The 12,334-nt window shown below is 34.7% G+C and overlaps 1 protein-coding gene across 11 annotated transcripts in view; it reads left to right on the top strand.

The window, feature by feature from the left end:
• The window catches only part of LOC129453153 (dedicator of cytokinesis protein 3), a 171,086-nt gene that overhangs the window by 102,653 nt on the left and 56,099 nt on the right, over window positions 1–12,334 (top strand). For all 11 annotated transcript variants that reach the window (XR_012365653.1, XM_073861348.1, XM_073861344.1 and 8 more), the window contains 2 exons: window positions 1,311–1,459; window positions 7,062–7,146. Coding sequence is in view for 10 of the 11 variants with exons in the window: in XM_073861348.1 (XP_073717449.1) it covers window positions 1,311–1,459; window positions 7,062–7,146 (234 nt within the window). In the remaining variant the exon portion in view is untranslated. The remainder of the gene's footprint in view (window positions 1–1,310; window positions 1,460–7,061; window positions 7,147–12,334) is intronic.

The following is a 12,334-nucleotide window of genomic DNA, read 5'->3' as shown; positions in this document are numbered from 1 at the left end:
AGTCCAGACGAGATGTGATCAGTGCTTGGGTTAAAATTTCAGCGTCACCTAAAGTGAGAGAAAGTCAAAGACGAGCAAAAGATAGAGTGGAATCAAATAAGACACCAAGATTACGGACGGATGAAGAAGGCTTAACATGAACCCCATCAATTTCACATGACAGGTCCATCCTTTTGACTGAGGTAGTAGAGCCAATCACCAATATTTCAGTTTTGTTGTTATTTATTTTAAGAAAATTCAAGCACATCCAGTGCTTTATGTCCCTGATACATGCTGTGAGTGAATCAGGCAGGGATAGTCTATCAGCGCTGGTGGTAAGATAGACTTGGATGTCATCAGCATAGCAATGAAACTGGAGTCCATTCATGCGTATGATGTCACCAAGTGGAGAGATATAAATGATAAACAAAAGTGGACCTAGAACTGAACCTTGAGGAACACCATGTGAGACTGGAGCAATGGTAGATTTATGCCCTTGTATAGTGATAAAGTATTTTCTGTCACTGAAAATGAGCCTATATAGTACCTTGGAAAACTGAATACGATAGTAGTTTTTGGAGAGTCTACCATATGAATAATCGAAAAAGGGTATAATAGGTACTCTTTAACTTTTCCCCCACCATTGACTCGACTATTGCAACTGCACAACATTCATTCAATTATCAAGTTGACTTTTGAGACTTTGGGCTTCACATCTGTGATTGGTGGTTTGGTTTTAATCAGTGACGCTTTATTGTCGTGAAATAAAGGTAACATGGTAAAAAGACACAACGCAGAGGTTTAAATCATGTAGAAAATACATAAATTGTATTGTGTATCTCATCAATGTCATCAAAATCTCATCTTTATTGTATGTCTAGTCTATATGCTTGTTGTATCTCATAGTAGGTTTGTTTCTGCAATATGAAAATGAGAGTTATGTGATTCCCATTATAAATGAAGGCAATAACCAACTTTAAACGTCAACAGCATTTGCTTAGGGCCCCCAAAATGGCAGCTTTGAAGTATGACAGAAGCACCAGTTGTTTTGTCGCCTTAGGTTTTGGGCAATATGATGTTGCTGAGGGACCAATACATTTCAAGTTATTTTCATTTAACTCAACTTATCGTGCATTGTGTTAGTAGCACAAAAGGTCATTGGTTTGATTCCAAGGGAAGATGCATACTGACAAAATGTTTAGGTTGTAACATACTGCGCTGTATGCCATATAAATGTAAATGTTATATCAAGATATTATATACTGAACCGCTGTCATCTGTGGACGAGTGAAATAAACATTTGCCTGTTCTCTTTGTGTTCTTCTTCACAGAAGCATAAAGTCGACCTCTTCTACAAGCTCCGTCACGTGATGAACGAGTTGATTGATCTAAGGAGACAACTGCTTTCGGGTCACCTGACCCAAGATCAGGTCCGAGAAGTCAAGCGACACATCACCGTACGACTGGACTGGGGCAATGAGTGAGTCACGGTCATCTTTTATATCTAAGATGATGCCTTAAGCAAACCCAAATTTTATGGAACCAACAAGGTATAAAAATGGTTATCAACTTCGTCATAGCATCATTCCAAGGTACTTCATAACTGGTTGCTAGGGTGGTTGCTAAGCTGCTATTTGCCATCCCGATCCAAAAGGACCCATAACAATGCTGCATGCCAAAAGATACAAGATCACCTCCAGAGAAAATTAATATCCCATATAAACTATAATATAAGGGTATAATATAAGACAAAATTACCTGATTTCAAAGCGAATTGTACAAAAACGTGTGATTATTAATAAAGACCAATGATTATACCCCACCACTAACCACGCCCCTAAATCCAACGTCGCAGGAGCGAAAGCAAATCGTACAAAACGTACATATCCACCTCGTAAAATACGCATGCGATTATGTTGGCTGATGTGTTTGCTGGCTGACTTAATGGTGTTCAAGTGTCAGAGCCAAAGCAGCTGGCATTGAGATGAATGGAGGTGCTTAGGAGAGCATACTTCACTTATTACAGATTCCACCTTCTTGATTCCACCCATGCCGTGCTGCTCTACTGCTATAGACAAAATATGTCAGGCGATCTTCACAAGCCATTGAACACTTGACCGTTTACTTAAATGCGGTTAACGTCCAGCTCTAGCGCACTTCACTCAATTGAGGAGTGTTTAAATAGGCACTCTAGGGACGTGGAGATCTGCCAGCGTTTAAAAAGGTGCTAGAGGCCGAGGGAGTACAGAGCCAGCTGAGCTGAAACCCTAGAGATGGATGGCCGCAGACTCCTCCACCTCTTAGATAGACTTGGCCCGGCTCGGTGAAGAAATTAGAAGAACAAGAACATACAGTCATTCACTGGCCGGTTATTGTGAATTATAGTGAGAGATATTAAACGCAGACGGTAAAGACAGCATAACTCGTTGAGAAAGGTTTGTCCTGTTTAGAGTTAATAGACTATTTTTGTAATAAAAAAAAGGATACCACCCCCATTTTTTACCTACACAGTTTAAACCACATTATAATTCAATTTTTTAAAGCTTCTTGACTTCGTGTCAATATTTACACTTGTTTCATCATTATTTCAACTTTTTAGAGGTTTATTTTCAGCAAACAGGTAATGCTTGCATATGAACTTTCAATAGCTTATATATATATAAGTATATAATTAGAATAAATAATTGAAATAATATTTTTCCTAATGTAAAAACACTTGTTTAAAATACTATTGTACACAGTCCTAAGGGGGCACGGAGAAAAAATGTAATAAAGTTTAGTTTCATGTGCTCACACGAAACCTTCATGTGCCCAATTTTTTTTAAAGTTTAGTTTCGCATGCGCAGATGAAACTTTCGCGCGCGCACATGAAACAAAACGTTAAAAAAAATTTGCCACATGAAGGTTTCGCGTGAGCACATGAAACTAAACTTTAGATTTTTTTTACTCCAATTTCAACTTAGGGGCTCGGTAATATTGTTTTATAATCAACTTTTGTTTTTTTGCAATTGCAGTAAAATGTAAGCTAAAAATATGTATTTTTTTATGTTTTAATGTTTAAATTTCATGGCAGTTTTAGTTATTGGATCTAATGAGCAAAGTTATTGAGCAAATAAACAATTTAAACAATCAGTGTTAACTCATTCCCCGCCAGCCATTTTTTTAAGTTGCCCGCAAAGTTTCACAAAATGCCTTTCAGGAAACTTTTCTTCTAAAAATATATAAACATACAAATATATTAAATGAAAGAACAGACCCTCTGCTTTCAAACAAACAAACAAAAGTTTCATCCTATCTATATTTTGTCTCTGCTTATAAATTCTTAAATATGAGTATTTTTCTTTAACAAATACAATTTTTTAGCAAAAAGCTGAAATAATTGCATTTTTGTGAAGGAATTTTGTTAAGAGATCAGATTCAAAACGATTATCAAAACATACATAGAGTTTAAAATTTGAAAATAACGTTTTGGCTTCAGTTTTCTCATAAATTGGGTAAGCCAGTTAACATAAAAATACATCAGGTACACATTTTTTTCCTCTTAATTTACGAGATAACTCGTCAACGGCAGGGAAAGAGTTAATAAACAGCTCGCGATTCACAATGGGAGGCTTAAAGGAACTTTAAGGAGTTTTTGGAACTTTAGCTTATTCACTGTATCCCCCACAGTTAGATAATTCCATACATGTCTGACGCATCCACCGCTAGCCTAGCTTAGCACAAAGACTGGAAGTAAATGGCTCCAGCTAGCATACTGCTCTCAATAAGTGTCAGACATCTTTTAACCGTATGCATGCTGGGAACTATATTATCGGAAGGCAAAGCACTGCTTCTTGGGCTAAGTGATTAGCGCAACACTTGAGCAAACTCTCTGCTCCTCATCACGGGGCTTCTCATGTGCTGTAAGCGAATCACTCCGCCCCAGTAGAAGTTCCCAGTATATATACGGCCAAAAGATGGCTGTGTCTCATATGACCTTGTTATTTGTACACGCTGTGACTATACAAAACACATAAATAGGAAAATGTTGGTGTTGTTTTGTCACTTATTGAGAGCAGTATGCTAGCTGGAGCCATTTACTTCCAGTCTGTGTGCTAAGCTAGGCTAGCGGTGGGTGCGACAAACAGAGTTACAGCACGCACGGAGATGAAAAAGGTATTTATGGACTTATCTAACTTTGGGTGATACGGTGAATAAGCTAAAGTTTAGAATTATAAGTTGAGTCGGATTTTGTAGTGTCAGTTGTTTAACAATACACATAAGTATGTCAAGAAACCTGCAATTTTATGTTTTAAACAAAGATGGTGATAGAGAGGCAAAAATTAAGGATCGAAGCTTTTAGTTTATTGCACAAGATAACATTGATAAGCTATTCAATGGACTATTAAAAAGAGATTTAATACTAAAATCCAATAACACTTCTGCAGAAGTAGAAGATTCTTACTGTAAAAATGACTACAAGAGTGTAAAAGCAACTTACCGAACTTGACCTCCAAAATAATAGTCATTGGGTTCACCTCTTATAGAAATGATTGAGCAGCAAGTAATCCGAAGCAACAAACCCTTTAAGGTAAGATGCTTCATGTGCGCTTTCAAGGTCACATAAAGATTCACTTCTGTGATGAGGCACTTTGTGGTCCTGAGCTTTCAGGAATAGATCACTGCCAGGTCTTCAGATCAGCAAACCGGAGATAATTGAGTAAATGGGATGAGATGGATTTGAGACAGCATCACTTACAGACAAAGTGCTTACCTCCATAAATACATAAAGGATGAGTTGAAAAGCATCTCCAGTGTTTTTCAAACAATCTAATAATGTCTTTCATTATACCTCAGTGTATATGGGATATCAATTTTCTCTTGAGGTGATCTTCAATCTTTTGGCATGCAGTGTTATGGGTTTCCTTTGGCTTGGGATGGCAAATAGCATCTTGCAGTAGCAAGCGTCCACATCTCAAAACTAGGGCAAAACATCTAGTTCATCTAGATCAGGGGTCTCCAACCTTTTTGTGAGCAAGGGCTACCACAATGGAAAAAACAGTCTGGAGGCTACTTTTTTGATATAGTCTGTATCAAACTTTTTTTACTTGTTGATTTTAATTTTATTTTACTTGTTGATATCTTTTATCAATGTTTAAAATGTTAACATACAGCGGGGAAAATAAGTATTTGACACATCAGCATTTTTATCAATTTATCAATAAGGGGATTTCTAAGTGGGCTATTGGGGGGCAGGGTTTCTTTCACAATACTGACAGATTTCAGGTGATCTCCTGGCTTTATATTCCATTTTGCACCTTGTTATTTTCATGTGTTCAATACTTATTCTCTGTGTCATTTCACTTTATTTATTATGACTCAACTTGTATACTTAAATGTTCTGATTTCTTTGTATGAATTTAATAGGGCCTGATGGCTACATCTGGTGGAAATTTTGTGTCAATAGCCCACTTAGAAATCCCCTTACTGATAAAAATGCCTTATTTTCCTTGCTGTACATTAAAGAAGCCAACCTAATATACAAAATATGCAATAAATAAATATTAAAATTAAGGCTATTATACAATATGCATTGGCGGGCAACTCACAGACCATGTTGGAGACCACTGATCTAGATCATGCAAAAGTGTTATTATTTGTACAGTATAACATTTTGTTGTCTTAGGAGTCGAAGAGAGTTATGCTATTGAGTCTTATTAAAGGTATAGTTCGGCTAAAAGTGAAAATAACTGCATGATTTACTCACCCTAAAGCCACCTAAGTTACATATCTCCATTCTTTTTCATACCAACACGTTCAGATATTATTGAAAATGTCTTCCAATCTTTATAATAAATGAATATGGGGTCCGCACCTTCAAGTCCAAAGTCCTGTGCATCCATTCTTCGCAAAAGTAATCCACAAGGCTCCAGGGGAATAAATAAAGGCCTTTTAAGGGTAATCGATGCGAATTTGTAAGAGAAATATACATATTTAAAACTTTACAAATGAAAATAACTAGCTTCCGATTATGGCGCCATTGTAGACTCCTTCGTATTCAGGAAAGAGTATCAACGTAGTGTACACACTTCTTGTAGTGACGTACAGTATGACGAATACAGAGCGTTGTTTTGCTCCCTGCTCTGTGCCTCCACCCTCCGCATATGAAAAGTGTGTACACCATGCTAATGTCATGTCGCTAATCGCTAATCACTGCGATCTTTTCCTGGACCCCATCCACGTGCCATATCATATGACCGAAAGTAAAGAGATATTTGATTGAAGATTGTGAGAGCACATGAATTTTTACAAAATAATGAAGCTCTCAGAAAAGTCATTTGTAAAAAAATTATAAAGCAATATTACCCACAAAATTACAGTTTTTCATTTCAATTTAATTTCGACTTTAACCCAACGGTTGGGCTTGACCATTTTTGACCCAACGCTGGGTTAAAAATAAGCCAGCATTTTTTACGTGTACTAGTGTAACCATTTTATTTTATTTTATTTTATTTTACATATTTTAAGTTTTAATATGTAAATAAGTTTGTAAATGTGTACTCTTATATTTGTAAACAGCCACACAGGAATGCGACAAAGGTATTAAAATTATCATACCAGTATTTAGGTGCTGACCAACCTAAACTTATTTAAGCTGTGATTAAACATCAATGCAGTTTGTTTATGTCTATGTAAAATGAGAAGCGATGTTTACATTATGTTGAGAAACCCTAACCCTAACTTGTCGCTGCAAGCTTTAATGGTTGGGTTGGGAGGGTGACACCTTTTTCCATCTCTGTGATACGACAGCTGTGAATCTTAGCATCTCTCTCCTCCTTAACCATATGATCATGTCGACATTAACACCAAATGCATTTAGTAGATAGCGTTCGGAAACATAATTGCGTCACATTTTCTAAAAATACATCGCATTGGTGCGTTCGATTTTAACATGCCAGTGAATGGTAAAAAAACCTGTATAACAGTTGCTATGACAGGTGTACGTGACGTTTTATTTACTAACACTCTGAGTATATGCGGACACGTTAAGTATTTTGAACTGGAGAAATCAATGTTATTTTCTCTCTCTCTTTGCTCAACAGACACTTAGGCTTGGATCTGGTGCCCAGGAAGGAGTTCGAAATGGTCGACGCAGACCAGATAAGCGTTTCAGACCTCTACAAAATGGTAAGTACTCCAATTTCATTCAGACGTGCTACAGCACACGTACCGATCTATGTGAGTGGGTTTGTCTGCACATGTCATTTTTTTAAAGCATCTGTTTATCACAACGTAACCCATTTTAGTTTCAAATCATGTGAATTGGCTTTTTAACAGATGCTTATCTGATGGTTGTAAACAAGTATGATGCTAAAATAAAACAATGCGTTTTGCATTTCTTACTGGAATATTCACGTTTGCTGAATTATATTTTGAAATATTTGAGTACTAATTATAGTGTAAAATTTTAATTTGTCTGCAATAAAAAAATACATTATTATTTTGTTCATCATGAAACGAATTTTAAGGAAAATTGTGATGGATTTGTAATTATTTTTGGCCATTCTAAAAAATAACAGACGTGTTTTTTCATATTTTCTTGTGTATGTGTTACTTTGACTACTGCAGGTTATGTAAAACTGTCTATTAATATAGATGAGTCATCTATGTAGACGAGAGCGGAAATTCATTTAATGTTTAATGGTTTTCTCTAATTATTTTTTGGAATATGTGCAGAATATCGGCTTAACTGACAGATGTTACCCACCTGTAACAATTATAAAGCAGAAATGTTTTTATTAACTCTACGTTAAAGTGGATTGTCCCATGATGGCTTATCAGTATGAATCATTTCCATATTCTGTTTCTCTTTATTTACTTCTTTGGCTTTTTTTTTCGGGTAAAAGCCTTTGCAAATGGATTCCAATTATTCCATGAATATAAAAAAAGAAATGTGTGTTTGCTTATCGCAACATCTACAATTAGGAAAGCTTTATACTGCAGCATCTTGAAAAACTTACTTCACTTGACATCGAATAAAACTGACTGTTGGTGTTATTTTCATTCTGGAGCTTAGTGAATAAATAATAACTTTGTATTTTTGGTGTGAAATTTAGCTGAACAAGTACACTAGATTTTCATTTGTCAATATTTATGGATTTACTCTGAAATCACTTAACCATCCTTTTAACCGCTGTTGCCAAATAGATTCAATATAAATGGCAGTAAAATACAGCCATTTATTTAAAAAAAATGTTTTAATTATAGAAATACAAAAATATTTAATGATTTTTATTCACGAAAAACAATGAAAGTAATTTTTACATCTTTTTATTAAAGGTGCCAAAGAATGCATTGAAATTATATGTTAAATTGTTCTTTTTTCTTCACAAAATGTTTGAGTCGTGATGGAAACAAATGACTAAATATTTGATTCAAATTAAATAATTGTGTTTTTGAATCGCATCATGTGTTTTGAATTGAATTATTGTGTATTTTAAATAGAATTGGTGTGTATTTTAAGTCTAAGCTGTGTATTTTAAATCAAACAAGTGCATTTTGAATCAAATCTTTCTTTTTATCGAATCAGAGTGTATTTTGAACAGAATCATATTGTATTTTGAATCGAATCGTACTGTATTTTGAATCAAATCAGTGTGTATTTTAATTCAAATCAGTGTGTATTTTGAATCAAATCAGTGTGTTTTTGAATCGCATCATTGTGTGTTTTGAATTGAATCATTGCGTATTTTGAATAGAATTGGTGTGTATTTTAAGTCTAAGCTGTATATTTTAAATCAAACAAGTGTATTTTGAATCGAATCATTGTTTTTTTTATCGAATCAGTGTGTATTTTGAATCAAATCATGGTGTATTTAGAATCAAATCAGTGTGTGATTTGAATCAAATCAGTGTGTGATTTGAATCAAATCATTGTTTTTTATCGAATCAGTGTGTATTTTGAATCAAATCGTTGTGTATTTTGAATCGAATCAGTGTGCGTTTTTAATCAGATCAGTGTGCGTTTTTTATCGGATCAGTGGGTATTTTGAATTGAATAATTATTTTTATCGAATCAGTGTGTATGTTGAATCGAATAATTTTTTAATTGAATCAGTGTGTATTTTGAATCGTATCAGTGTGTGTTTTTAATCAAATCAGTGTGTGTTTTGAATCAAATCAGTGTGTATTTTGAATCGAATCAGTGTGTGTTTTGAATCAAATATTTTTTTTATCGAATCAGTGTGTATATTGAATCAAATCATTGTGTATTTTGAAACGAATCAGTGTGCATTTTTAATCAAATCATTGTGTATTTTGAATCGAATCAGTGTGTATTTTGAATCAAAACATTTTGTATTTTGAATTGAATCAGTGTGCATTTTTAATCAAATGATTGTGTATTTTGAATCGAATCAGTGTGTGTTTTGAAAAGAATCATTGTTTTTTATTGAATCAGTGTGTATTTTGAATCAAATCATTGTGTATTTTGAATTGAATCAGTGTGTGTTTTGAATCAAATCAGTGTGCGTTTTTAACCAAATTATTGTGTATTTTGAATCGAATCAGTGTGTGTTTTGAATCGAATCATTGTTTTTTATCGAATCAGTGTGTATTTAGAATCAAATCATTGTGTATTTTGAATCGAATCAGTGTGTGTTTTGAATCGAATCAGTGTGCGTTTTTATCGAATCAGTGTGTATTTTGAATCGAATCAGTGTGCGTTTTTAATCAAATGAGTGCTTTTTTAGTCAAATCTGTGTATTTTAAATTGAATCAGTGTTTTGAAACAGATTTTAAAGATCTTCGATCTTAAATCAGAGATGCATTTAAAAGCTCTACATCTTAACACGACTCATGACATGGAGTGGGAACAAAACAGACCTACTGGTCTGTAACTAAAATTATTACATTTGGTTAATATTTCATTGGGGACCAAATAATTTCACAGCTCAGCTGTCATGTTAAAAGATGAAAGGGTTAATTGTCCTTAAAATGACAAATGCAGATCCAAAATTTTTTGGCAGTTTGGTTCTTGGTGTATAAGATGGGTCATTACTGGGACTGGTTAGTGTTGTCCTGCAGAAGCTTTGGCTCTTTATCTGGAGGACCTGCAGAACTGCTAGCATGTATTTTGCCTGTTGTATTTTTCAACTGTTGACATTAAAAGTTAGATTAAATTAGAGAGAAGTAAAGGAAAGCTAAAAAGTTAGCAAATTCAGATAAAGAATGAAAAAGCATGTAGTCTCATGGAGCTGAATCTGGTTTTTAGTTTTAAGTGCACTATCCAAATGTTGAGTTCAGAGAGATTTGTACAGCTCAGTATGTAGGAGGTGGAGGAGCTTTACACAAATACCAAAAAAGAAAGGAGAAGCTTCTGAAAGAAGAAAGATTTGAGAAGACTTCTGCTTGCCCTCAGGCACTGGAGATCATTGAAGCTTCAGAGACGCAAGACCTTTAGTTTTCTCAGAAGTTGCTGCTGAATTGTCTTCAGGGAACCAAAAGATAGATTCAATTAAACCCCTAACTGGTTTTGCAGTTAGATGTGCCCCGTTCATGCACACACACTTTTCTATATCTGTTTTCAGTTCAAACTCATGATCAATTTCATTATTTTATTTTCATTGTCTTGTGATAACAGTTGAATATAATCTTGAGAGTTTTAAGAAAGGTTGATGTAGGCGGTATACACTTAAAATATCTTTTATTTTTGGCATTTTAAAGGAATTGTGCACAATAGGGGCTGAATAGTTGCTGATTGTGGAGAATAAACTAAATGTAACTCGAGATAACTCGTCAATGGCAGGGAAAGAGTTAATTGTGTTTTCGTCGTTCGGATCACAAGTGGACGACGCTAAAGACAGGTCCACTTTCGACCACATTCAAAGGTAGTCAAACAAAGATAGTTTACTCATTACGAGAATAGGAGCAACCCTTTTAGACTGTGCACCAGGTGCATAGGTCATTTTTTACCATTGTTAAACTATCGAAAGTGAATTCAGACACGCCCTAGACTGTGCGCCGTGCGCTTTAGACCATGCGCTTAGATCTTTAATATAGGGCTCATTATGTGTCATGTTGTGTTTGTGTTAAAATAAATTAAAGGGACAACACAAGTTGTGTTAAACATAACACAAAATTTGTTGTTCCAATAATAAAAACACAGAGATGTGTCTGTTTTGGGACAACGCATTTAGTGTTTTGTCCCAAAACTAACACTGACAACATTTCAAGGCGACATACAGTACTGTAGCAGCTGCATAGTTTTGATTTATTTTTACTTCACCTTGGGTACATATATCATGTATGTATGCTGTTTTGATGTAACATGCCATTTTTTAGTAGGTGCAGGAAACCATAAGAATGGATTATTAGTCGAGCATCTTTTGTGCTTCACACAAGGAGCTTTCTGTACTGTATGAGCTATGAAAAGCTCTCCACGTTTTACGCAGATGCCTATGTAGGCAGAGTGCTATCCACTTAGTTAAGTCTGACATCAAGCGTGACAAATATACCATTTTTAAGTCCAAATGCAACAGAGAAGTTATTTCAGTACCTGTGAATGGATTGACATTCACTGCAAGGATTGACAATTGAATATTTTTTGGACTTATTGAGATGCAACAGCGGGATGGATCCAGAAATCATAAAGACATAAGAAACTTTATTTTACATTATTTTATCTACCAACGCATTTCCACAATGCATTTTTATTCAGAACACGTGAACCAGCTGAAACAGACAAGGAGATCAAGCGAGTACACAACGGCTACCATAGTTGCAACACGCATTTGGAAAAGCGAGGCGCTAGAGAGCACTAGTCGTTTGAATGCAAAATACAATTTCACCACTAGATGGGGCTAAATCCTACTTATTGTCCCTTTAAGAAATTAATCACTATTTCTATTGCTCATACTTAAGATCAAAAGGTTTGAGCAAAGCCCTAGCATATCACCTGCATAAAAGAACAACATCATTATTGATGGGTGTTGTTACTTTTTATTCTTTCCCAGCCATTGACGAGTTATCTTGTCAATTAAGAGAAAACGAGTTTTTATGTTAATCTGAAATAATTTGATTATCCACTAGATGGATAAAATACCCAATTTATAAAAAACTGAAGAAAAAAAGTATTTACTAATTTTAAGCTCTGTGTATGTTTTGATAGTCGCTCTGAATCTGATCTCTAACAAAATTCCTTTAATAAAAATGCAATTGTTTAAGCTTTTTGCTAAAAAAATATTTTTTATGAACAATACCCATATTTAACACTTTCCCCGCCATTGATGAGTTATCTCGGCAATTAAGAGAAAACATTTGCATAAAAAAGTGTTTCTGATTAATTTTTATGTTAATCTGTAATACCGCAATTATC

The sequence above is a fragment of the Misgurnus anguillicaudatus genome, chromosome 23 (assembly GCF_027580225.2).
Source record: "Misgurnus anguillicaudatus chromosome 23, ASM2758022v2, whole genome shotgun sequence".
Lineage (NCBI taxonomy): Eukaryota > Metazoa > Chordata > Actinopteri > Cypriniformes > Cobitidae > Misgurnus > Misgurnus anguillicaudatus.
This window is presented reverse-complemented; position numbering and strand designations above follow the sequence as displayed.